Source organism: Myripristis murdjan, chromosome 9 (assembly GCF_902150065.1).
Source record: "Myripristis murdjan chromosome 9, fMyrMur1.1, whole genome shotgun sequence".
Lineage (NCBI taxonomy): Eukaryota > Metazoa > Chordata > Actinopteri > Holocentriformes > Holocentridae > Myripristis > Myripristis murdjan.
This window is the reverse complement of record NC_043988.1, coordinates 18,408,495-18,434,164: the sequence shown is the minus strand read 5'-3', so window position 1 is coordinate 18,434,164 and position 25,670 is coordinate 18,408,495. Positions and strand designations below refer to the sequence as shown.

General features: G+C 42.2%; 2 protein-coding genes across 3 annotated transcripts in view; both read left to right on the top strand.

Moving 5' to 3' along the window:
* The window catches only part of ank1a (ankyrin 1, erythrocytic a), a 45,225-nt gene extending 28,778 nt beyond the window's left edge, over positions 1–16,447 (top strand). Inside the window, exons 33-43 of one of the 2 annotated variants that reach the window (XM_030059763.1) lie at positions 20–148; positions 279–398; positions 482–566; positions 817–891; positions 1,270–1,401; positions 1,620–1,775; positions 8,197–8,842; positions 9,247–9,595; positions 12,486–12,569; positions 13,025–13,177; positions 16,137–16,447. In XM_030059763.1, the coding sequence (XP_029915623.1) occupies positions 20–148; positions 279–398; positions 482–566; positions 817–891; positions 1,270–1,401; positions 1,620–1,775; positions 8,197–8,842; positions 9,247–9,595; positions 12,486–12,569; positions 13,025–13,177; positions 16,137–16,190 (1,983 nt within the window). In that variant the 3' untranslated portion in view covers positions 16,191–16,447. Of the gene's footprint in view, positions 1–19; positions 149–278; positions 399–481; positions 567–816; positions 892–1,269; positions 1,402–1,619; positions 1,776–8,196; positions 8,843–9,246; positions 9,596–11,161; positions 11,381–12,485; positions 12,570–13,024; positions 13,178–14,661; positions 14,761–16,136 lie in introns of those variants that run through there. The other variant, XM_030059764.1, reaches the window with a different exon arrangement.
* Positions 16,448–21,045: 4,598 nt separating this feature from the next.
* On the top strand, positions 21,046–24,710 carry eif4ebp1 (eukaryotic translation initiation factor 4E binding protein 1). Its single transcript, XM_030061047.1, has 3 exons — positions 21,046–21,504; positions 23,059–23,256; positions 24,027–24,710. Exons 1-3 carry the CDS (start codon positions 21,369–21,371, stop codon positions 24,056–24,058), a joined length of 366 nt encoding a protein of 121 aa, XP_029916907.1. The 5' UTR covers positions 21,046–21,368; the 3' UTR covers positions 24,059–24,710.
* Positions 24,711–25,670: the final 960 nt, after the last annotated feature.

Here is a 25,670-nt window from a genome sequence, read left to right as displayed (position 1 = left end):
TCAGTGTTGCCCCCTGCAGGTGATGGAGGGTATGCCGCTTCACCTGGAGTGTTCAGGGAATCTGGTGCCAGTGAGGAAGGCCACCCAGCAGCCTCGCTGCTTCAGCTTCCAGGCTTTCAGAGACAATCGGCTACCTGTCTCTGTCAAGGTGTCACCATAAGGCTTCATCTGACAAACCTCTGTTTAAATCTCCTGCTATGTGTCTCACTCTTTCTCCCTCAGCCACACCTCTACTCTGCATGTGTGTTCAATGCTGTCTTTGTGTTTGTGTGTCTAAGGTGAGAGACAGCAGTAAAGATCCAACAGGATTTCTGTCTTTCCTGCGCAAATCCACCAAGTATGAGGACAGCCAGCATGTGCTTTGTAACCTCAATATTACCATGCCCCCATGTATCAAGGTAAACACCTTTAAATGATCTTATGCTGCCTACATGCAAACTGCATCACATTGGTATAAGAGGTGTTGGCTTGTGTTTGGCAGATTGTGGGGAGTGAAGACCGGAGACGAACTCTAACCCCGCTGGCTTTAAGAGAAAGATACAGTGCTCTGAATGAGCCTGCTATGGGTATGAGGTTCTTTCACTCAATTTGTAAATGTAGTCTTATTTGCTTACGATGATGTAAGGCAGAGAATGGTGCCATTTTTTTATTTTGATTTTTTTGTGAAATTTGCAAGATGTTTTTCCTGATCATACATGGTTTGCAGCAGCGCTCAAATACAGATTCCTACCGTGAGAGTCCCACCATGCAGTGATAACCACAACTTTACTTTTAACACCAGATATTAATGTGTCAATTGTGGTCTGGTTCCTTCAGCGTCGATGAGTGCCATGGAAAGGACAGAACTGAAGATGGCTTTGATAGCAGAACAGCTGGGACTGAGCTGGGCCGGTGAGTGAATGAGAATATCCTGTGGTTGTCTTTGTGTGTCTGTACTATTCAGGTCATTCAAACAATCCATTTTGAATTTGCTTTTTACAAGCCTGCCTCGCTCTCTGTAGGTTAAATAACGTTACAAGATGGCAACCAGCCAATGACACAAATTATTTTCACCCTTGCTGTTAAGCTGCAATTATACCATCTGACAGGGCAGAGCAATACAAAGCATCTTCTGAACAGAGTTGTAACAGCAGATGCTATGTGATGCAGCGTGCCATTTCAAGCACCAGGGCGGTGAATGCCATAACGGCATGACTCATGGGATGAATGAAAGTAAATATATCTGTCTCTTATTCCATCTCACTCTCTCCCATGTCTTTATCCAAACAGAGCTGGCACGAGAGCTTCAGCTCAGCGTGGACGACATCAACAAGATCCGTGTGGAGAATCCCAACTCCCTGCTGGAGCAGAGCTCTGCGCTGCTCAACCTCTGGGCCACTCGAGAAGGCAAGAGGGCCAAGAGTGAGTATATGAGATCTGAGATTGTTCTAAAATCCCTCTAGCCCCTTACATTTTCCTGTTGTGCTTGTTTCTGCCACTTGAGCCAAGTTCAAGTCAGATTGTTTTCATATATCCTAGTTGTAAAGGAATTGCTGTTTATCCTGGAACACCCTTGCCCTCTTCTCTTTTTCCTTTTGTGTGTTGCCTGTGTTTCTCTCCTGCACGCCTCTTCATTGCAGTGGAGAGTTTGTACACAGCTCTGAAGAGTATTGACCGTATGGACATAGTCAACATGCTGGAGGGCCAGCCACCACAGACAGGGAGACAAGGGTCACGTGAGCTTAGCAGACGCAGGCACAACGATAGAGACCACCTCTCCCCTGGCATGACCAATGGTAAGCAGCTCCCCATCTCATAGTGCAGCCCCTTCCTCATAAGACTTCTGCCTTGACCCGAAGCAACCTTCCCAGTAGACACACCTTCTTCCGCTCCAAAATACCCTGAAGACAAAGTGCAGCTTGTTTCTTTCTGTACTCTCTACTTTATCCCCGTACCCCCCTTATCTATTGCCCATGAATGCTGTTGTGTATGAAAGCTGCCACAAACGTCAAACTTCTGCAGGTCAACCTGGAGAGGGACTCAGGACACTCCTACTGCATCCTCTGTAGTTCTTCTATGATACCTTTCTCTATTCATTCAGCCTGGCAGGTCGTTACAAAGAAATACAACAAACTATATATGGTACATGGATGTTTTCAGTGCGGATTTTTATGTGCGTGAAGATTGTGGATTTAATAGGTGGCAGGGTGGCTCAGTGGCTACAATGCTGTCCTTAAACTGGAGGACCCATGTTCAAGGCCCCATGTTGGCAAGCAGCCCTCATGTTGAAGAGTCTTTAAGCCAAACAATAAAGCTCAAATTGAACGATTTACTCCACGCAAATAGAGCGTTTCCCTGCTGGGGCAAATAATGTGTGATATTATCAAAACGTATACAATACGTGTTATAATATGTGTTAACTTTGTGCAAAAGAATCAGTCAGTTTTGACAGTGTTTGAACCTTCTTTAGTCTTCCAAAATGTATTCACGGCACAACTACTCAGTTCAATATGTCTCAGAGTTATAGTTCATTTGCACTGCACAATTTTATGAAAGCTCTCGTGTGGAATTTATACATACAAATAACTTTATGTATGGATAACTTATAATCTAATGCCAAACAAGTTTACACAAAGATAATTAAACTTAAAATTCATTGATAAAACTCATGCATTTTAAATTAGAGCACACACTGAAAAGCTATTGTCTTTGGTGACATCCCCACGCTGGTGCACAGATGACAGTGGCACATTTTACGTCAACCACACTTCACAATTTTTACTAGATTTATAAGATTAAAATGATAGCATGGTGAATTTCCTCATTTGATGATTCCATGACTGTCTCAAAATGTGTTTTTCTCCTTTTTTTTTCTTTGCAAATAAGGATTGAAAGGCCTTTCCCACAGCAACTCATGTACTGTCACAAGGAGACAAATCTTACAGAAGTGGAAAATTCTGTGCTGCAGGTTTAAATATTTGATAACAGGGAAGGGTTTGTCATCCTCCATTTTGAATTTTTCGAAGGAATACATTTCAGTATGTTATTTTGTCTATGAAACAATACATTGTCATACATGATCTCAGTCCACCTAGTGCATAAGTATAGCCCAGCATAACTGGGCTTCTTAGTAGTTGTCAGTCCTCAGTCTTTTACTCCTTTTCCTCATGGTTTCCTTTACACATGCATTACGTACATCTTATTGACTCCATTTTCACCTTTGGACTAGTGTGAGCTCCCTCTTCACTGGACTGACCCTGACTGGAGAGCACGGGCCTCTCTGCTCTGCGGGTCAGTCCAACCGGTGACAGGTCCTCTCTTGTGAAAACTGGAGCAATATCCGTTGATGTAACAATGCATAGAGACACGACCATGAGGGACAAAGGGTGAAAAGGGAGACATTCAGATCACAGCTGCAGTGAATCTGATAACCGTCTATCTGTCTGTCTGTCTCTCTATCTGTCTGTCTACCTACATTTTTTGACCCTCTGTGCAAAAACTTGGTCACACTTTGACAGGACAATATTGTGTCATCTGATAATCACACAATGATCACAAAGTTGGGTTTCAAGAGGTTTATGATTTATTGTCAGATTTATGTCTCAAAGACGCTTGACAGGTGCCTACTTCCTCTCATCTGTGAAATAGTATATTTTTCTAAGAAACTGTCTCCTTAATAGCAGGTGAATATAGTGCAACTGCATACTTCATTCTGTCTGTACCTTTACTTGCCTTTTTACTTGTCAAGGACTTTGATCAGTACTCCTCTGTAGTTGTAGTGCACTGTTAGGTAAGCAGCTTTCTGAGGTTTACTCAAGATTACTTCCAACTTGGAAAATGAAAATAGACCATTTCAGACTAAGAGTTACATCACTTATTCAAGGCTTTTGTAAGGGGACATTTAAATTCTCTCTGCCTGTGTGTGCATGGGTTACACTTTGGGTCTCTTCAGGGCTGATGTTGGTGCACTGTATGTCATTTTGGGAGCCCTGTACTCATTCCCTTTGACTGTCCCTCTCTCTGTGTTTCTCTGGACATGTCATCTGCAGCCCAGCCGCCCTATTCTTCCTCCTTCTCACTCCTCCTCTCCGAACTCTGACCTCATGCTGACTCCATGTTGACCTCTGACCCACATCTTTATCTTTTTTTGCGACTAGTTGTGCATTTTTAATTCTTTATTTTGGTACTCTTGAAAACCCCACCTTTTTAACTGTCCGGTCTGTGACCAAAACCCCTCACACAAACTGTGTACTCAGCACCCCCTGGGAGGGGGGAGGTGTCCCTCGCTCTCTCACTGTTTCTGTCTGTGTTCATCACCCTATTTTATATTCTTCTTGCCCTCTCTGCACTTCTATTATCTGTTTCCTCTATTTCTAGTCTGCACCTGTCTTTCTGTCTGTCCCCTCATGTCCTCTCCTTCTTTTCCTATCCCTTCTGTCCCTACCCTCCTGCCTGTCTGCATGTGCATGAAACAGAGTTTCACCTCCCATCTCCCCCTGTGTTTGCATGGAAACATGGGAACAAGAAGCAGGAGTAGCACTGGCTTGCTGAAGACGAAGATTTAGACACTGTGCATGCACTGGCACATTAATGCTGTTTGACCAACCAGCAGGTCTCTTTGCATGGCATGCGTACCTGAGCATGACACTGCAGTCTGTCTCCTGTGTTCCTCTTCAGCAATTTGTCCTCTATGGGGGGTAGAAAAAAAAAAGGCCTAAAACCTTTTTTTGAGAACTGTGAATTGCGATTGCTCTGTTCATGTATGAATGTTGTGGTTGTTTTGTATGTCCTTGACTCCATGTATGTCCATCTGACAGAGGTTATTTTGTTTGTATATTTCTAATGTGTCTTTGTAAGTGTTGTACAGGGTAGAGTTGCTGTCTGTTTAATGTATATGTGGTTAGTGTCTGATGTGAGAACATCACTCAGTCTGTGTGTGTGTGTGTGTGTGTGAGAGAGAGAGAGAGAGAGAGAGAGAGAGAGAGAGAATGTGTGAGGTCTTTGTCTGTTTTAAATGTATTTTTCTTATATCTCAAGAGTGTCTCTCATGTTTTCATATACATGTGTGCCTTAATGTGTCAGTATCTCAATGTATCTGTGTGTCAGATGACTTTTGTGGTGTTTTCTTTGACTGTAGTCTTACATGGGCTTTATTTGCATTTTTATTGTGTGTCCATGTTTGTCTTTTGATCAGGAGGGTCAGGCAGTCACATCCACCTTTTCCACATCCATGACTTCATCTTCTACAAACATTTTTTTCTTTTGTCATCATTTCCCAATTTACTCACATGGAGAGAGGGGATTTACAAATATAAACATGTCAAAAACTCTCAAATTATATTTTTGGTAGATGAAGATTTTTTATTATCACCAAAAGCAAACTTAGAATATTGTTTTAAGGTTGTGATACAATACAGTGATACAAGACAATAGTACAAGACAGCCGTTTATCCCACATGTGGCAATTTAAATGGCTCAGTTAAGAGAACAAACAATCATTAAATACACATATCACATTACAAAATGAGACATGTCAGAATTAAACACCAGATTAACAATTTGCTATTTGAATGTTGTGCTACTGAAGTGCACAGTGTGGGCAGAGGTCAGCAGTCAAATGCACAGCTCAAATTATAAGTGTTTGAAACTATACAGTGTTGAAAACCTCACAGCACTATATATTGTTTCTGTTACAAAGCTATTTTCCTTACATTTGTCCTGCACAAATGTCCTGTTAGCCACAAAGACTACCACCACGTTGCAATTTCTAATCAATAGCATTATATACATCTGCGATAAAATGAGCTTCGACATCATTTACTCAAGTGAATGATTGCACTGCATTTACAAATCTTATACTGCAGAGATTCATTCTTGTCAAAATGATGAATCACATTTTAGTCTGCAAACAGCATGCATGCAGTACTAAGGCTTTTAAGAAAAAAGAAGAATGGAAATCAGCTGATTTCAGATTAATTTAGAATTTATTTTAATAGACTACTTTTAAACCTATAAATGGCTTGGCTTTTACATTACAGACCTTTAAATTCCCAGTGCACTGATAAATATCGATTGAAGTAGAGACCAAAGACAAAGGGTCAATCAAGCATTTGTGGCCAGCTTCCCTAAACTGCAAAGGAAGCTGACTGAAAGAAACAATTAGAAACCTCAATATCCTCTGTTATGACCAAAATCAAACATATATTTAACCAAGACTGGTAAAATACACATAATTCTGTGTTGTTATTATTTAACTCTAAATTTAGTTTAGCCTAAATGAGCTATGGGCATTAATCAACGCTGTAGTCCAGGTCCTCCTCTTATTATAGCTGATACTTTTTATTAATATCTTTGGATCTTTGTATAGAAAAGCACTATACAATTACAGTAAGCACTCTATAAAGTTATCATTAGATTATTATTAGATGTCCAAACAGAGGCTGTGGCAGAGAGATAAAGCAGACAGAGAAAGTGGGACAAGACATGTTTTTGGCCATTTGGCCTCACAAATACCTCCTGCACTCTCAGCAGTACTCATCGCCAACTATGCATCTAAAGTTACACCCAGGGCAAGGCACCGTTTTGTCACTGTTATGCAGTATACACATATGTTCTCTCTCTCTCTCTCTCTCTTTCTCTCTCTCTCTCTCTCTCTCTCTCTCTCTCTGTCTGTCTGTCTGTCTGTCTTTCCTATCTATCTGTCTATCTGTCTATCTCTCTCTCATCTCTGTCTCTCTCTATCTCTCCCTGTCTTTGTCTGTCTCCCTGACATGCATGCATACATACTAACACAGGGAGAATCACTTCCCTTTCTTCTTCTTATACCCTGGGTCTACATCTCCCATTTCATCCTCTTGTCCACATACCTCTATGAAACCTTCTTGCCTTTTTCTCTCTTGGGTTTGACGAAAATAATTTGATATTTTGCATTGCTTTCATTTCCATGCATCACAGTTTTTATGAAAAATCTGAAACTCATGGTCCAAATGCTGTCAAGATGATTAGATGTTTATTTCCAGTATCAGGTATTCATTATGACTTCGTAACCAAGGAACTGCATTGCAAATTACTTGTACTATTGCAGAGTGACAGTATGCTATTCACAGCCATGAACAAACAAACATACAATATACAGTTAAAACATCAAGAATCGACTGATTCCACTGCTGTATCCTTGTGCGTTTCCTAATGAGACCAATCTTTCTATGAAGGACATCTGAGATGGTTGTAGGAGTGACCTGAGTCCAAGGCACACTAGCAGTGTGCAGATTCTTTATTAGATAAAAGTACTATCCTAATATTGATTGAAAATTATGTTTGAGGCAGCAACAATGTGGATTTTACAACAGAAACTGAAAGGAAACACTGTGTTTTTGAGAAACAAGTCATATGTGTGTTTGTATAAATATCAGAACTAAGCCTTCATATGAATATAGGTGTGTGTTCTGGTTGATCTTTAAATTATTTGAATGCCATTATTTGTTATGTGTGGTCAATAAAAGAGCAAGTGAGTGCAAGGAGTGAGTACTTGTGTGAGAGAGCAAAAGAGAGGTTGTGGTTGCCTGCGAGAGAGAATGAGATTGCTTGCATGCATGCTATCCAGCCTGACTACAATATTTAACCTGCCTGTTTTTGTATAACAGTATAAATGGGGTCAAGTGCATGCATGTGTGAGTGTGTGTGAATGTGTAAGCGTGTGTGAGAGGTTGTGACGGTGTGTTACTGGCATGTGTATTTGTGGGAAAATAGTGTGTGTCCCTGCTGGACAGGTGTGTGTCCCGGCCCCAGGATGGTGGCGGAGGCAGTAACTCCTGTCCTTCTTCCTGCAGGTGGCAGCCAGCAGAGCAGCATCAGTCACTGCTGGGCCTCAGTCTCTCCCTCAGCCTCTCAGGCCGCCTGGCTGTGTCTGCTGCTGCCTCCGCTGCTGCACTCACTGTCAGTGCTGGCTGATGAAGCTTGACAACCCCCCTTTCTAAAAGCTGACCTTGCTCCCTTGCCCTAAGCTACTTGCACCTTTATTCCAGCTACTATTGTCTTGGCCCTTCCCTGTTCACCCCTCTCCCATTTGTCCCCTGTGTCCCCTTCCGCCCTCCCCTAACTGCCCTGTTTCAGGGCAGGGGTACTCCCCCCACCTCCTGGGGTCCCGGTGCTGTGGGGGTGAGGAGGGGACGCGAGGCAGGGGCCCGTGTCAGTGTGCCTCTCTCTGTCTCGCTCCAGGTTATGGGCTGGTTCAGGAAGAGCTGCTCTCGCCGGCCTCCATGCAGTACAGCCTGCCCTCCCCGCTGGGCGCTGAGCCCTACTGGCAGGAAGTCTCCAGTCTGGATTGTGCACCCATTGCCACCACAGAAGAAGACACGCTCATGGAGATGTCCGATGTGCAGGTGTGGCCCTCAGGCAACAGCCCCTCCCTGGTGGCAGTGGAGGACTCCTCATTGGAGTGCAGCAATGCTGACGATTCAGAAGGTCTGCTGGGGCTACCATATGGAAGTTTGGGTCGGCCGGCCAGTCAGGCCAGCGCAACCAGCGGAGGGGGTGTGGGGCTGAGTGGCTCCATGGAGCTGGCTGAAGACGATTCAGAGATGGGCGTTGACTCGCTCAGCACTGCCACGCCAGCCTCACTCGGGGGCACCATCGCCGGGATCAATCTTAATGGGCTGAACAATGGTCAGGGGTCAGAGGCAAGTTCGGAGGCATCAGCACTAACTAATACAACTGGTGGAAACGGTACCGGAGGAGGAGGAGGAGGAAGAGAAGGGACGGGCTCAGAGGAAGGGCTTTCTCTTGTTGCAGGACAGCAAAGGGTGTATGCCCGGCTGAGCGAGTCACCTGGTCTGAGCTGTGTTGCAGATCGTAATGGAGACAGGTGAGTCAGACAGCTGTCTGTCGCTCAGGTGGCCAGTGCAATGCCAGCAGTCACACAGGCATTGTGTGGTGTACTTTAATGAAAATCAATGACTATATTTTATTACATGGTTTTGGTCACTGTGTGAAAATAACTATGAAACATATTAATTAAGCATGACAGACTCATAGATAGCACATTCCACAATGCAGTGCAAGCCACACAGCATTTCCGGTGGAGTCATATTGGATAAAACAATAAATCCAGATCAGTTAGCTGAGGTGCATGCTGTATAACGCAACGTCTTGGGATACCATTTTTTGGGTGGGTTCAGACATTTTTTTTCCTTTCAAATGAGAACAATGCATAGTTCAGACTGACGTGCAAAATTCTGTCACTCCTCACTGACTCTCTCTGTCTTCCAGGTCAAGTAATGGTGGCAATGGAGGTGGTGGTGGCTCTTTCCTATCCTACCTGCAGGAACAGACAGGCCCCGGCTGGATCCCTGTTACCGACCCTACTCAGGCCTGGGTGGGCACACAGCCCAAACCCAAGCAGGCCATGGACACCATGATGTCATCAGTACGCAACGCTATAGATGGAGACCAGTCCCCAGTGTCCCAGGAGGCCTTGCTCCAGCCAGTAAGGGACATGGGGCATTCAGAGATCTTACGGGGGCACTTCAGAGGTACCCAGCCATTTGAGAAGGGCTTGGGCTTCCCACACAGGGTACCAGAGCTGAGGGGCTGGGACGACATGCGCCTGAGGGGACAGGTGAGTGGATCACCCCTACCATGCAGACCAAAATGGTAAAATCATATAGTTGCTCTAAGTTATTACTGGAATTACACTTGGCACACATTTTGTCTTCTGCAACCACCACTTAATAATCCAGAAATGACATATTGTTGTTATTCTTCATAGATATATATGGAGATAATGTCATGCAAAGAAAACAAAAGGAAAACTAATCCAAACTGGACTAAACAAGAAATAAAATATCTTTGTGATTAACACCACTGTTTTATTGCCATATATGGGTTTAAACTAAGACTGACCACAGGCTCAACCTGCTGCTTTCATTAGGGATTCTCTGTCAAGTACAGCAGAAATGTTTAACAGATGTTATATGTTATATCTTTGGCACAGTGAACTTCACTATGTTACTACTAGCCGACTTTTGGTTTCTAATTCCCTAGACATCATATCTCCAACTCAGTTTAAAAGTATTAATTAAATTAAAATTGATAATTTATGGCAAATCCCTGAAACATACAGTACCCCCCACCCCACAAACACATGCACACATGCATGCATGTGTGTACACACACACACACACACACACACACACACATACAAACACACACACACACACACACACCCAAGATGGGCACAGCCAGCATGTCTTGCCAAATATAGCAGGCATTCTCACTGTCCCACTCTTGTTACATGATCTCTATCCCAGCCCATCACACGTGTCAACTTTCTGGCACAACACCACCACATAGCACTGTAAAGGACACCTCAGCTGTGAAACTGTGAGAGAGCAGACATGGACTGTTGCTGTTGTGGGAGCTCATGTTGGTGTTGTCCGAGCTCTTTAACTTGGCTCAGAATGGCTCTGCTTTAGCTTGATCTGTCCATTCCATTTGAAACAGTTCCACTGTTCTACTGATGTGACTATGTGAAAAAAAATAAATATATGCTAACCTGTGTTGACCACAGGGGATGATAAAATGAGTACCTGAAAGAGGTCAGGGTCAGTGTTCTCACCGCAGCACACAGAACCTTGCTGGAGTAGCCAGAGGTATTTAAAGCACACGATCACATGTGCAAAAAGAGTGTGTGGGTGTGTGTGTGGGTGGGTGGGTGTGTGTGTGAGAGAGAGAGAGAGAGAGAGAGAGAGAGAGAGGGAGAGGAAGAAAGAGGGAGAGAGGGGGAGAAAGAGAGGAAATAGAAGCCTCCCAAGGTTGCTGCTGCCTGGATTTGATGTCATGGGTTGGCCATTCCTGCACAGCTGACAGTGCGAGAGAGACGGAGTAGAAGGTGCAGAGACCCGGGGAAGGAGAACAGGCCCACTGCCCCAGCTCATGGAAGAGGGATAAGAACTGAAAGACACGAAACCCAAGAGAGCAACTGAGAGAAGACCCAGGGCTGCAGCTGTTCCCTTCTCTCTCAGCAGAGAGGCGCTGTGTGAGAAGTGGAAGTCATTGAAGCAAGAGCTTGCCCAGTCGTGCATCATCGTGTGTATGTGTGTCTGCACATACGTGTGTGTGTGTGACTGTGAATAAGCACGCTGTGTTAATTTACTGGGGATCGAGGTAGAGAGACAGTGGGGCAATGTGGGCCCTGGTGACCGAGCTCCTCTTCAGCTTCGTGCTGCTGGCTTTCCTGGTCATCAGCTGTCAGAACGTCCTGCATATAGCCAGTGGCTCTGTCCGCTCTGTACTCACCTACGTACACGCTCAGCTGGACCGCGAGCTAGGTGAGGTCGAGGGAGTGGCTGATGAGGAAGAGAATGTCACCACAAGAGTGGTCCGCCGCAGAGTCATCCTCAAGGTACCACAAACAGAACTATGGGGAGACAAGAAAAAAAATGGATGTATGAAAATATAGACAGGAAACAGAAAACAATAACAAAAGGACAGCAGGAGAAAATATTGTTCGGCGAACAGCTGAGAGGTGCAGGGCATTTGCTAAAACACAGGGGTGATTTGAGGTTTGTTGTGACAGGGGTAAATGATTGGACAGCAGGGTATAGTGCAGTGTGAGTGGAGGGGGTGTGCCATTAGCAGCAACAAAGGTCAACCAGAGAAGCTATGTTAAAGGAAATGTTGTATAATTTGTTGCAGAATGACATAAAATCCATTCAGTAACATAAAAATAATGACTTAAAGATGTTGAAATGAAGCAAAACTAATAATTTGATCAATGTGTTTGGTTTATGGATACAATAGAACTAGAGTAGGGAGGCATATTTATCTTGTGGCTAAGTTTATCATGTGCTTTTACGGATGTGAATGGCTTTTATTTGGCTCAACCAGTTTGGACTGCAAGTTCTATAAAAGCCCTATGGCATTTTCTTTCTGGCCTCAGTGCAGACAATGACCCCATGACTCTGTGGATTTTGGAGGCTGCTGGAGTTTTTTTAACAGGCCCGAGCGTCCTTGCCCAGCCCGTGCTCTCTGTGCGCTGCGGGAGTTTCTTTGATCTTATAAATAGCTGTGCTGACACCCTGCAAATTATTAGGAGCAACAACTTATGTTATCATGTAGCTAATAAACTGCAATTACACACGCTAACACCGCAGAGTAGGAACATTAGTGAAGTCGAGGGATCTGAGTTGTTGGTTTTACATGCTTCCACAAACAACCCTTTCACCCTTCACCCATTTGCCCCCCTCTTCCTCTTTCCTGTTAGTCAGGGCATGTGAATGATAATACTCCATACACAGCTGTTTTAAAATGCTCCAAGTCCAGAAACCGATTCATTATGTTTTCCGACTGCACATTTCCTTTGCAAATCATCCTCAGTAAACGTTTTAAAATACTCAGCCGTGGCAGTGAATATGTTGATTCCACATGCAGAGGCAGTGACCCCTCTATGGTTTAATGTAAAACAGTATTTAAGGTTACAAATGTTTTTTTTTTTTTTCTGTCTGCAGGGTGATGAAGTGGAAGATCTTCCCGGGGAGCAAGTAAGCGAGGAGCAGTTTACGGATGAACATGGAAACATTGTTACAAAGAAGGTCAGCTATTTCAGTCGGCTTTCATACTGTACTCTTAAACTGTGGTCCTGTCCGTCTTATCACACAGCATCGCCCCACAGAAATGATTATTACACTAATAATCATTACAAAACTCATCATCACACTCTTCACATGCTGCAGTACGACATGGGAATATGGAATTTGTGGAAGTTTGGCTCGGCATCCCAAAATATATGAATTTTGATATTGACTTTAGCAGGATCATTTGTGTTTGTTGTTTTGAACATTGATTATGCCTGTGTGGTTTGAGCAGAAACAATCAATGACAGGTACACTCCATTCAGTACATTCCCTGTTTTTTATCTTTCACCATTTCTTTTTCTTCTACCAACTCTCTCTTTTTCCCTTTCTCCTCCCCACTGCCTGGTTTCATCCACCACTCTCTCCCACCCTCCTTTGTATTTGTGTAAATGTGTGCGCGATCGGTGTGATAGGTTGTGCGGAAGGTTGTGCGCAGAGGGAAGGGTTCAGGTGAGGAGGGGGTGCAGGAGGTGAGCGTGGAGAGTTCTCTGCAGGATGCCAACGAGCTGGAGATTGATGCTGAGCAGTTCATGAACTACGCCATCCTGGGTCGGGACAGCAGCAAGGTGGGCTTCTGATCTGAGGCCTTGCAGCGCCTGACGCTCCCATTAGCTAGGAAGTGCAGGGAGCGCTTGCAGCCTAAATGGACTGAATGAAATCGGATCATCTGATGAGGGCCCATTTGAGTTGAATCCATGTAGTAGAGGTACTGGACGATGTGTAGAATTCAACCAATGCTGCAAACACTTACTATGTTGTGAAGAGGGGACTCTGTGCTGCAGTGTGCTCAAAAACTGACCTGACCCTGCTTTCCCCAGCTTCTCCCAATACTCTCTAGGTGCCTTAACCTGCATGAGCTACATTATGATGCACTGACAGGCCAAGCACAGTGTTCGTGGGTGTGTGATTTCGTGATTGTGAAGGGATTAGTGAAGTTATAAGTCTTGAGAGAAGATTGAGTGTCAAGTGTGGCTGGTTGGTTGCTTGCAGTAAACTACACCCAATAATCTCCTCTCATCCCTGCCTCATGTTCACCTTCTGCATGCAAAATGAACAAATGAATCCACTTTGCACCTTGTTGGCATTGCGGCTTCCCCCGTTATTTCATTAGGTTTGCTTAAAATACTCACAGCGCATACCGTTCATATCGCTTTTTTTCGTTTTGTTTTGGGGTTTTTTTGCCCGTCGATTAAGACTGAATGAATACAATGTGACTCCTTGCAGCAGTAATGTAGTCCATTTTCTCCACATCAATAATCCCAGTGACTGACTCTTCTGTCCATCCTGCCTTCATTAAAGTCTATGGTCCTTCAACTGTGACTGTGTGCTGTATCACTCAAAGCTTTAAGACTCTCTGAATCAGAAGCTGGGTCAAATAAGTATTGACAAGTCATTTTTCAGGTTGTTTTTGTCTGTCTGCATGGACTAACAGATGACTGGGGTTTAACACATCAGGACAGATCAATAAGAGAATCGCATTCAAATACAACCTCAGGACTGTCTTAACTTTATGCCAGTCAGAGTCTCGTCTCATGTGGTGAATCCCATCCACCTGGAACATAAGACGACTAAAACAAGTCAAAAATGTATTTGTGAATATTATTTGATCCAGGTCTGCTCTGAATTCCACATAGATGTTTCTGATGCCTTTTCCCTCTTATCTTTTACTGTTTTTCCAATCCTTCACCCATCTCTTCTGTCTTCACTTGACTGTGTACATAATTTCTTCCTGTCTTCTTTTTTTTTTTTTTGCTGTCCCTTTACCCACTTATCTACTGTCCTCTTTCATTTCCATTTCTTTTTCCTTCATCTTCTACCTGTTCTCTCATTATTCACATCATTATTGTCTTCCTCTTTTACTTCATTCTTGTTTTCTGTCTTCATGTTTCTATCTCTCTCACCTCCTGATCCTTCATTTCCCTCTCTTCCTAATTTGTTAAATTACTAACATTCCCTCCACCTCTTGTTCTGCTCCTGTCATTCCACCTCCATCCTTACTCCTGGCTCTCCTTGCACCTCTCCTGCTGCCACCCCTTCCCCCCCGATGTAGCCCGATATTGTGGATGTGAAGAAGGGTGCTCAGATAGTGAAATGTGCCAGTCTGCGGAGAGTAAAGCAGTGAGGCAGACAGAGTGCCACGTCCCTGCAGGTACGGGACTGACCCACAGTGCCTCGTCTGACCTGTGGGCTAGACCATTTAATCCTGTCTCTCTGGATTAAATGCAGCTGAATGTACCATTAATTCAATACTAATGATGTTTAATGGCTGGTACAACAAAGGGACACTTGCTGATGTAAGTCTCCATTTTAAGTAATGGTTTCAATGTTAATTATTAGCACAAAAACACTCTTTGCCAGTGTTTGAACTTGTAGATTGGCACTTGTCCTTGACATTCTTGATTATCTTAATGCCAATAAAGATACAAATATATATTTTTTCGTATTGGTAGGAACCCCGTAACCTCTGAGTAGCTGTTTCAAGCCTTATGCAAAGCTGTTTTGATTATCAAGAGTTTCAGTACAGATTAATGTAGATTGCATGGAAAATGTCCAAACAGATCCTAAGGAGATCCTTAATGCCTTATTCATTTTCTTTTCAACTTCTGAATTTCAAATGTATTGAATTGTTTTTTAAAAACACATTTTAAACACATCCAAAGTGAGAACCCAAGTCTATTTTATTCCCACTTTCACAATCTTTACAGAAAGACTAATTCTGTGCAATATTAAATGCACATGTTGCAAAAAACCAAAAGAATTTTCTCTTGATCTCGATAAACTAAACGGTCCTGGTCGAAACTGGCCTTGTAAGAATCTGCTCTCAAGGTCAAAACTGCAAGGCCAGTTGTTCTTTGAAATGCAAACTATCTGGAGCAACTGTGGTTGTGTGTGTGTGTGTGTGTGTGTGTGTGTGTGTGTGTGTGTGTGTGTGTGTGTGTGTGTGTGTGTGTGTGTGTGTGTGTGTGTGTGTGTTTGCGTGTGTGTGTGTATGGGCGTGTGCATTTGTGTGTGTGTGTGTGTGTGTGTGTGTGTGTGTGTGTAATCTACCACAGCGTGTTGTATGAATTACATGAGTGTGTGACTTGCCCTTCTAACGTAACAGCCGTGACTTTCCTTAGATTACTGACATTTCAGCTCCCTCACAACTAAATGTAAAGACATTCTTTACCTAAATGGTGCAGGATTTATGTTTTATACTATGGCATAGCTGCTTACAAGTAATTTTAGAAAATGTAAATATAAATAATAATAATGGATCAAAATGACAGAGAGATTTGAGCAATATTTAGGATTCAGAACCTTTTTTATGAGACTTAGTGTGAAGGGAACAGCAGGGTGTTTGTTTGTGATATTGATGTGTTTATAAATAGATATTCATCTACACAGAAGCGTTCACATACATTTACACTAACTTAAAGACTAGTGTTGCATGCTCCTCAGACTCCCTCTGTCTTTTTGATGAGTCAGCTGCAGCAGGATAAATGTGTGGCTTGTCCTATATCAGTGTGTTGTTTCTCTGCACAGGGCTCTACACAGGATTCAACCCCCTCACCGAAATCATCCTACTTGGACACATGACCGGCAGCAGCGCACAGGAGGAAGAACATCCATGAAAAGGCAGATGGAGAGAAATGAACAGCAAGAGACACCAACTCAATGATAACAACCACAACGGCTATGCCACCTATCAGCACGCATCAGAAGAGAAGGATATGGATTTACTTGTAGTTTTTATTACCCTTTTTTTTAAAGAAACCGTGGAGAAAAAAAAACATCTACTACTAGATTAGAAGCATGATTTCTTATAAAACAAAAACCAAACACAAACAAACAAACAAAAAAAAAAAAAACTAGCAACCAAAACGTGCTTCCTGTTATCTGTATCAGCATGAGTGACTGCTGCCGCATGGCCTGTCTTTAACTACAATACTGAGGGAATTTAGGGGCGGGTAAAGGGTGGGGAGGGATGGGGAGAGGACACTGCTGTATGGGACGGGCATGCAGTGTAGGGTATGGTCAATTACTGGCCCATTTTCTAAATAAACAGGGAAAGGTTTGTCAGTCAAACTTAAGAAAAAGGGAGACTGTAAAATATTGAGAATTGCATAATCTCTAGGCAACAGGTTACTCCCCCTCCTCCCTGCCACACTCTTCCAGCTAACAGCATCACAAACTAGTTTCAAACCACTAACTGTCCCAGTGCTCTCAAAGTCCAGTAAGCTACACTATCACCCAAGGATATCGGTGTTGTACATAATATCGTATGCACTAAAATGCTATACGTGACTGTGTGTTACATGTGTGTTGTTTATGTTATAAGATCCCTATGCGATGCCACTGATGCTGCTGTTTCAGGTACATGAGGTATTCCTCCCTGTTTTTCTCGTTTGGTTCGTTCAGTCTAAACCTATATATTATTCTATATATCTTGAAAATGTTTGTGGGTACAAGAACAAACAAATCAAACAAGTTGTGTCGCTCTGCCTGTTTTTATCTGTCGGGTTTTCGTGTGTCAGGTTGTTTGTTGATTTGTGATTCTCATGTGCTTCCACCCGTTTTTGCTTTTGACATGTCACAGTTTGGAGGAAAGGTACTAGGTCTCACTGTTTGTCGTGGGGGGTTTTCTGTGTTGCACCTGCCTCCTCAACCTTCCCTCAGAGTGGTTGTGGTTTTTTTTTTTGTTGTTGTTGTTGTTGTTGTTTTTTTTTTTTTTTTTTGGTGTGGCGATGATAGTGACAGATACCATGAAAAGTTAAACCCCACCCTGACCCTTTTCGGCGCTCCCAGTATGTTCTGTGTCCTTGTGGAGCTTGTGATGATCAAATTTCCTATATGAGCCAAAATCTTGATACCTTTGTTCTCCCACCCCCCAGACCTCCAGTCAGCTTCTCGGAGTAGATGTAGCAGTCCTGTCCACCTCCAGCAGGACACAGGAGCTCACCTTCATTCAGTAGCAATGTCTATTGCACCATCTTGACCTCACCATGTAGCGCCTGATATCGCTACCCATGAGGAGAATTTATACACCACTTCACCACCGACAGATGTTACTTGATAAGGGTAAAGCAGCTTAAACACTGGGGAAAAAAAACAAAACAAAACAAAACGTAGCACTGGCTTGAGGTAAAGAGTCAGCTGGAGCAAGGGAAGTGTTGTGTCATGGACGTGTTGAGCTTTGATGTTTGTCTTCTTGGCAATTCTGTGGAGTGTAGCACAGACAGACAGTCACCAATCACTGTGATGAGAAACTGTAATATTGACCCCACAACTGTGAGCCTGACCCGTCCCCATTCCTGTCTCCTGTTTCGCTCCTTTCTTTATTGTTGTTTCCTTTGTCATGATTTACTGTCTTAACCTTACTTCAGAAGAAGCAATAACGCTTACAAAAGGAAAGGATTTCGTGTGCTAGTGCATGGGTATGTGCAGGGTGTGTGTGTGTGTGTGTGTGTGTGTGGGTAATGTGATATCAGGATCATAGTTTGTGTTCTTCCTAAGCTCGGGCTGTCAGTCTGTTCAGTCGTAGCTTTACTCCTCACTCCACTCGGAAATGATGTCAACACATTAATGTTCCACATTTTATCACTTTGTCTGTTTGGTAAGGAAAAAGATTTAGTTTTAATACAAACATAAAATAATAGGAAACTGTTTCTCTTTTCCTCACAGGATTTGCTGTTTGACTTCTGTGTGTGTTTCTTTGGGTTTGGGCAATTAATCTGTTTCATGCAAAGTGCCCAGTGTCTGTTTCTGTTACTCATCATGGGAATGTAGACATGTGTAGTCAGAAGTTTTTTTTTGTTTTTTTTTTAAGCCTTAATGACATTCATATGCACCTTGAGAGACAACCTAATGTGTGTGTGAGATTGTGTGTAAGTGTGTGGGTATGCTTTTAATATCACTTATTCAGTCCTGGGTTTTAGGACGTGTCAGAGTTGTGATAATATCACAGGAAGTAATATTGCAAATGGAAATAGAGCAGAGGCTCTCAGAATATACATGTAATTCAAATTCACACATTTTTTTTTAAAGTTAATTTACCTCAATAAGCGTGCCATCCCTCATTGTATGAATTATCACATACATTGCTTTCTAACCACATGTAAGGACTGATCATTACATTGAATGCTTTATTATAGAAAACTATGTAAGTCACAAAGCCTCTAGTAAAAATCTGCAATAAACACCCATCCACAAGTCGATGTTTAGTAAGGCTTTGCAGCCCGAGACGATGAATGTAAGGTCTTGGTATGAACTAGACATATATCTTGGCTCTGTCATTTAGCAGGCTGTTCACTCTGTTGTTTCACCTTGATATCTGCTGTTGCTCATCAAACATAAGACTTCATTCCCAGTTCATTTGAAACATGCACACAAATCATCCATCGTAAGGGGAGAGATAAAAAGAGAGACGCCTCATATGGGTTTTGCAACATATTAACAAATATCACTCATCAAAGATTACTTTTATTTTTTAATAACTTTATTTTTTAATAACTCTTTGAAAATGTTAGATGTCAAAAGATGTTAAAAGTTAAACAGACTACACAAGAGTATAAAGGTGGACTACCCCTTATGTGAAGTGCTGTAAGGGCTCTAAGCGTCGAAGTCTGGTTTGTGAACCAGGGGCCATCTGTGAACCCAGTGATGACGTGAGGTGCAGAGAGAGAGGGGGAAGCTGGGTGAGGGTCCGGGGGGTCTGATGAAATGAAAATAGGGAGCAGTTTGATTTTCAACAGCAAGTTTAGATGGAATTGTGGGGCAACTTGGTGGCTTCAGTGGCTAGGCTTTCAAGATGACAAGCATTTTCTCCTCAACACAGCCCACCCCTGATCTATCGCTGCCCCTTACCAAATATAAGACTGAGCCCGTTCTAAGGCTTCAACATAGTGACGGTTTGAACAGACGAGTCCATTTCAGTGCGAGTAGAGAGAGGATTACATCAGACAAATAACATGTGATGATGGAAAACCCTGCACCAGGGGACTACAGAGATGTTGCCATGCACCAAGTTCATGCAAAAATATTAACTGTTGCAAAAACTAGAGAACACATGTATATTCCTTTAGAATGGATCGAAGACATTATTAACGCAATAGCATATTACTCAATACTAAGGAATGCAACTGCGCACATGCACAGAAAATGTTTTTAACATAAAAGGCTATATATATAAATATATATATATGAAATATATGAAAATATATATATTTACTTAGAATGCTATGCACCCTTACTTGTCAACTGGGATTCTAGTTATGTTATGGATGTACTTTTAGCATCATACAGCTGTAGCTACCAAGAGACTGTTGAGTTCTGGGTAATGCCTGCAACCTGGGGATAAATAGGGGTCTTGTGGGTATTTTAACCTGTTTTGTTTGCTTTTTTATTGTTATGGAGAGTCAAACATGAATTTAAAAAAAAATACATGTAAAAGCCTTTTAATCCAATCAAATCTGAGGACATCTATTGACAATTTACCCTGTACACCAGCTCAACATTTACAAAATTAATAAAGAAACGAAATGTCTTTGTGTTTAGTGTGTATGCTTTTGTGTGAGGTACTTATGTGTAACTAATTACTGATGATAGTTTCATATGAATGACTTACAAATTAATAACTGCACCAGGCCCTCTGCAGCATCTCTGTGACAGTGCTAGTCTTCCAGAGCATGTGTAAATGAACAGCTCTATGGATCAATGCAGTAATGTGACTATTACCTGAAGGCCACCTGAAATATTCACCTATTTAGAATCTGTTTATTACATTCATCCCACTGCAATGCATAGGTGGCCAGGCTTTTTACTTTTTAAATTGTTTTCTTTGCTATGCTGTTACTGTGTAGCTCACAAGAGGATTTGGGCCAGACAAAAATAAGAAAAAGGATTGTGCGATTAATCTAAGAATTTTGAGAAAAATGTCAGAATTGTGAGATTAAAGTCAAAATTCTGAGATTAAAGCCAGAATTCTGACTTTAATGTAAAAAAATATATATCATTTTCCCCGCCCAGAATCAAAATGGAGCATGAAAGTCTCCCTTCAGGGCTCACACCTATCGTGGCCAAATAAAGATGTTACCATTGCGTGCATATGCCCCAGACTCCTTGATGACCTTTATTAGCATGTGGTCACAAGGACTTATCAATGATCATATAGGTAAACTAGTCACATACCAGATCAGCATTTAAAATATGTGCAATTTGATGCACACAACCTCTCAACAACCCTGAGAAAAAAATCCCTGAGAAACCCCGAGAATGATGGGAAGTGTTTATTTTCCATGTACATGAGTGTTGATATGGACGTGACACTGAAACACAAACAAGCTGATGTGTGAATTACAACTGAGTCATAAGCGAGTTCTCTCCAGCACCTGCAGGAGCGCCCTGTGCCAGAGGGGGGCGCTGTAAGTCCTGTTTGTCAGCCTCGAGGGCATTTCCCTGCCTTGCCCCGTGCTGTCTGGTGTGCGTGCAGGGTGAGTGGAGGAACGCGTGTGCTCAGGTCCTTTTAACAAAGAACCTGGCCACTTGCGAGACTGCATGTTGTAATGTGACGAATTTAGATACTACCTAACAATATTTGCACTCATGAAAAAGAGGTATTTATTTTTATTTATCCGAAAGTAGCCATTTTTACTGAGCCAAAGCAATAACTGAGAACAGCAGGCGCGGTGTGGCTTTGTTGTTTGTTAAAGCAAGACTTCCTCCGCCTGTTTCGTGCTCTCTAGTTAGCTAGCTGTAGTTTTATTAAAGTAAGCGGAGATGTCCACGGGCTGTCAGAAGACCAGTGCCAAGGCCATCCCGGCGACCAGGAGGGTGACCATCAACGACGCAGCGCACATGCCGCATGACTACTCCACGACACCCGGAGGGACCCTGTTCAGCACCACCCCGGGCGGTATGCACGACTGCTGGGCTCTGTTCACGTCTGTCGCTGTTGCCGCTTATCACAAATGTTTCACCGTCGTTCAGAAACAGTCTACGACGACTGTCCGGGCTAAACTCCATGAGAGCCGCCTGCTGTCAACAGCGGGGCTGCTGCGCCAAGCTAGCGCTAACAGTGGAAACACAAAGGCCACATTCAAAGCAAGTCGTAACGTTACCGAGAGAAACCGGCTGAGTATGGGTCATATATCAGGCTATACACTGTGTACCATGTAATGTCTGTCATGTCGGTGCGTTTCCGCTCACTGTTATTCATGTTTTTAACGTGTTACTGCACATCAGCTGATCGCAGTCTTTTCACATTAGCTGCATCTGCTCAGTGCTGTCGCGAGCGATGCGCGTGGTGGCTGCACAGCTTCCCAGCAAACTGCGTCCGGATTGGTCAGGAAGAACTAACGCTGTGATTGGTCCGTTCTTGTTTCTTAATAATAATAATAATATGCTTAATGGCTTTGGGCTCTGTTTGTTGTAGACATCTGAATGTATCTGTATCCAACAAGCTCACAGATTCTTTTAAATGACATGCTTTGTTAATTTGTTTATCACTTGGCCCTTCTCTTTGAGATGGAGTGCCACAGACAGCATTTGTAAATAGTGCTGAATTCAATAACGTGTGTGTGTGTGCTTTTTTTTTTTTTTTTTTAAGCTTTTCAGACATACAGCATTTATTTCCTGAACATTTTAATTTAGGGAACACACCAAAGCGTAACTACAAGTAATTTGAACATTGTTTTGTTATTATAGTTAAACGCCTGCAAGTGAAATCTTTTCATTTAGGCTGCAGAATATAAGAGGTAGATATCAAAAATATAATATATCGCGCTTCGATCCAGATTTGTTCTTAGCGTTTTGTTTTCACTTGCATCCAAGTGGTAAAATGATGACGTATTGCGGAGAAAGATTCAAAGCGTTCACTCAGATAGTGTTTTCCCTTTTTAAACTATTATCTGTAAAACGTGGGAATATCTGACTGTGAACACATCTGATCATGTGGAGCTGACTGACTCTCACTTACTTGCTGTGTACATCTTTCCACATGGTGCATTTTTTTACCCTGCCTACTTCTCTAATTTCATTTTGGGAATATCTGACTTTAAGATTGTAGCTGTAGTTTCATTATATGTATAATATGAACATTTTATGTGTATGTCAGATTTCTTTTAGATTTTGCAGTGTTTAGGATCACCTTAACCCTGCTGCTCATTATTTCCTTTACATTAATGTGGCAATGCCCCCACGCCGCTGAAAACCTGCCTCTGTAGCTTGAAAACTGAAAATACAAGGAGAGCTCATCATCTAACCTAAATAATAAACCCGCCTTCCCAAAAAGGACAATTACAGCACATGACTATTCATCATGATACACATATTCTAACAGATGTCCTCCAGCTCGTTCTGACAATGGCCCAAAGTGAAAGTTGTCCCCGCACTCTGCAAAACATTACAAGAAAAACTATCATCTTTTCATTTATAATAACAGTGTGTTTCCTGGCTCTCCCCACTAAAGGAACCAGGATCATCTACGATCGCAAGTTCCTGCTGGAGTGTCGCAGCTCCCCAGTGGCCAAGACGCCCCCTCGAGGTCTGCCTAACATTCCAGGGGTGACCAGTCCCACCTCCAAAGACGTCATCAATGAAAAGGCCCACAACGGAGAACCACTGAACAACAACAACATCATCACTGCGCCTGATAACAAGAGCATCGGTACGTATAAAGGATTGATTAGAAGCTCCTAGCAGAACTATGAAAAACAAGAGAATGGCAGCACTCTACAAAAAAGGGCAGGATTTCATTGAGCTGTATTTTTCTTAATGGCTTGCATCAGGCTTAGGTGTTTTTGGCATGTGCCTTCATCAAAGGTTCTGCTTATTTTTGGAGAGCAGCCACTCCCTGTTTTTCATGGGTTTATTGGAAGACAGTGTGTAGTTTTTGGCAGAGCACTCCAGCAGAAGGTTTTGTAAGGAGTCAGACTTTATGATTATGGTTTCTATTCTTTGTAATCAGTGGACAGAAATACAACTTAGATTATATTTGATGTCATGTGCCAGTTAGGTAACGGGGGAAATATTTTAATTTTTGATGCTTTCTGTAAGTCAAATTATACTTGAGTATTCATTCTCTGGATCTCAGTCAGTCAGTCTTTTTGCTGATTCTTTGTTACTGTCACAAATTCAGCAAATATTTAACACTATTTTTGAGTAACCAATTACTGTCATATTGTTTTTTGCTGAGATATTACAGTTAACCATTGCAGCCTGATCCAGTGGTTAAAACTGTCCATCTACAGTTAACATTTAAAAAACTGCACTTACATATCAGTAAATGGTGTACAGAAGTTTTGGTTTATGATATTTAGATTTTCAAGTTTTTTTATTTAGCACTTGGAGTTGATTTTACTTTAGGGTAGAGACATATTCAGTGGTAGGTTTGAAGTATATGTCTTTATTGTTTTTTTCTTTCTTTGTTTTTCTAAGGTGATGATGCACAGTTTGAAATGGACATCTAACTGGTGCGGGAATGACTATTGAGATGTGACAGTCCCTTAAAACCAACATGATGCTGTAGAAGAGAGGCTCAGGAGTTCTTTCTCTATTTCCATCTCCCATTCCATGAAGACAAAGGTTCCCCTCCAGTATCTCCACTGTCTTAGTGTTTTCATGTCTTTCTCTGTCAATCTCATTTGCTTTTTTTTGTCCAAGAACAAATCAGTAATGTTACTTTTCTGTCTACCTAAATGCTTAAAACTGAATCTATGTGATATAGTGTGCCTTCCTGTAGTGGTACAACTTAAAAAATAATTACTGAAAAGAACTTCAGCAGCACCAATGAAGCCTCTTGCCCTCAGTGCCTAAATAGTTTCAAGGAAATTAAGCTCCTTCTGAAGGAATTATTTAAATTTTTGCGGATTTTCCTAACCATTCCAGAAGGGTTTGTCACTTGTTTGTCTTTTTATCATTTCCTCCTGACACCTCTCTTCAGATATTGCCTTGAAATCTTTAACACGCTGTATAAGTTGTTGATCGTGCTCTTGAAAAAGATTCTTCACCTCAAGTGTCGCACAGAGAATGTACTATGGGCTTTTGTTGACTAAATTTTGAAACAAAAATGATTTTCACGTGGTTTGTAGGGTGACAAAACATTAAAGCAAAGAAAAACTATGTTTCTGTGAAATCTGTGATTTTTTTTTTTTCCCCACATTAATCTGGGCTGTGTTGTCATGTCAACTTGGATAATACTATCTAAAACAAAGCACATAACCATAGAATTGGTTCCTGAGATGATAATAGCATCAACAGTAAAGGCTAATGAAATGATAAGCTTTAGAAACCCCAAAGAAATTATTTACATTTTCAAGCTGACTGTCAAAATACTGAAAGCAAGTGCAAATTTGATTTACATTTTTTCCCCATAAGTTGAATATCTTGAACTTGATGTAGTGTTTTACAGGATTTGGCGCTCCAAATGCTCCTCTGGTGGAGCACAGGCTCTATCAGTGACATTCCTCAAGAAGCTCACTGACAGCTGATAACCTTAGCCAGTGGCCTGGATAAAGAGGGGTCAATACACAATTGCACATAGTTGAGGAAAACTCCTTGTTTCCTCAGAGGCTGATAAGACGTGTCATCATGCAAGGTTTCCATTACTACGTCTGGCACTGACTCATACTTCCACCACTGTGCAAAAACCTGTTCAAGGCTCCCACTATTGAGGGTTTATAACTGGAAGAAATGTGTACCACAGGGTATTCCAGGCTGTACAGCACATAGCTCTCTCAGATGCATGGCTTATCTAATTAAACTATTGCATAAATGTAATTAACATTAATAATACTAATCCTGGGCATCATAGTGTCTCTGTGGCTACTGTGGTCACAGTAAACCTATTTGCAGAGTTTGCATGATGCTAGCCCATTCATTCTTTTATCTGTTTCTTGAAACATCATTTCAACATTCAGTTCCCATAGGTAATACATGTGTGATTTGAGTTTACCTTGTAATGTGGTGGCAGCCTGGCCAGGGTGTCTCCCAGCCTTCCACCAGTGCATACTGGGATAGACTCCAACTCCTCCTGAACCTGAATGGAAAGAAGCAGGTAAAGAGAAAGACATTCAAAAGTGA

What these genes read in the sequence shown, in the direction of transcription:
- eif4ebp1 (XM_030061047.1), top strand. Translation starts at nt 21,369, where the DNA reads ATGTCCACGGGCTGTCAGAAGACCAGTGCCAAGGCCATCCCGGCGACC. An exon ending in GTTCAGCACCACCCCGGGCG is followed by an intron (nt 21,505 to 23,058) that starts GTATGCACGACT and finishes TCCCCACTAAAG; the next exon opens with GAACCAGGATCATCTACGAT. An exon ending in GCCTGATAACAAGAGCATCG is followed by an intron (nt 23,257 to 24,026) that starts GTACGTATAAAG and finishes TGTTTTTCTAAG; the next exon opens with GTGATGATGCACAGTTTGAA.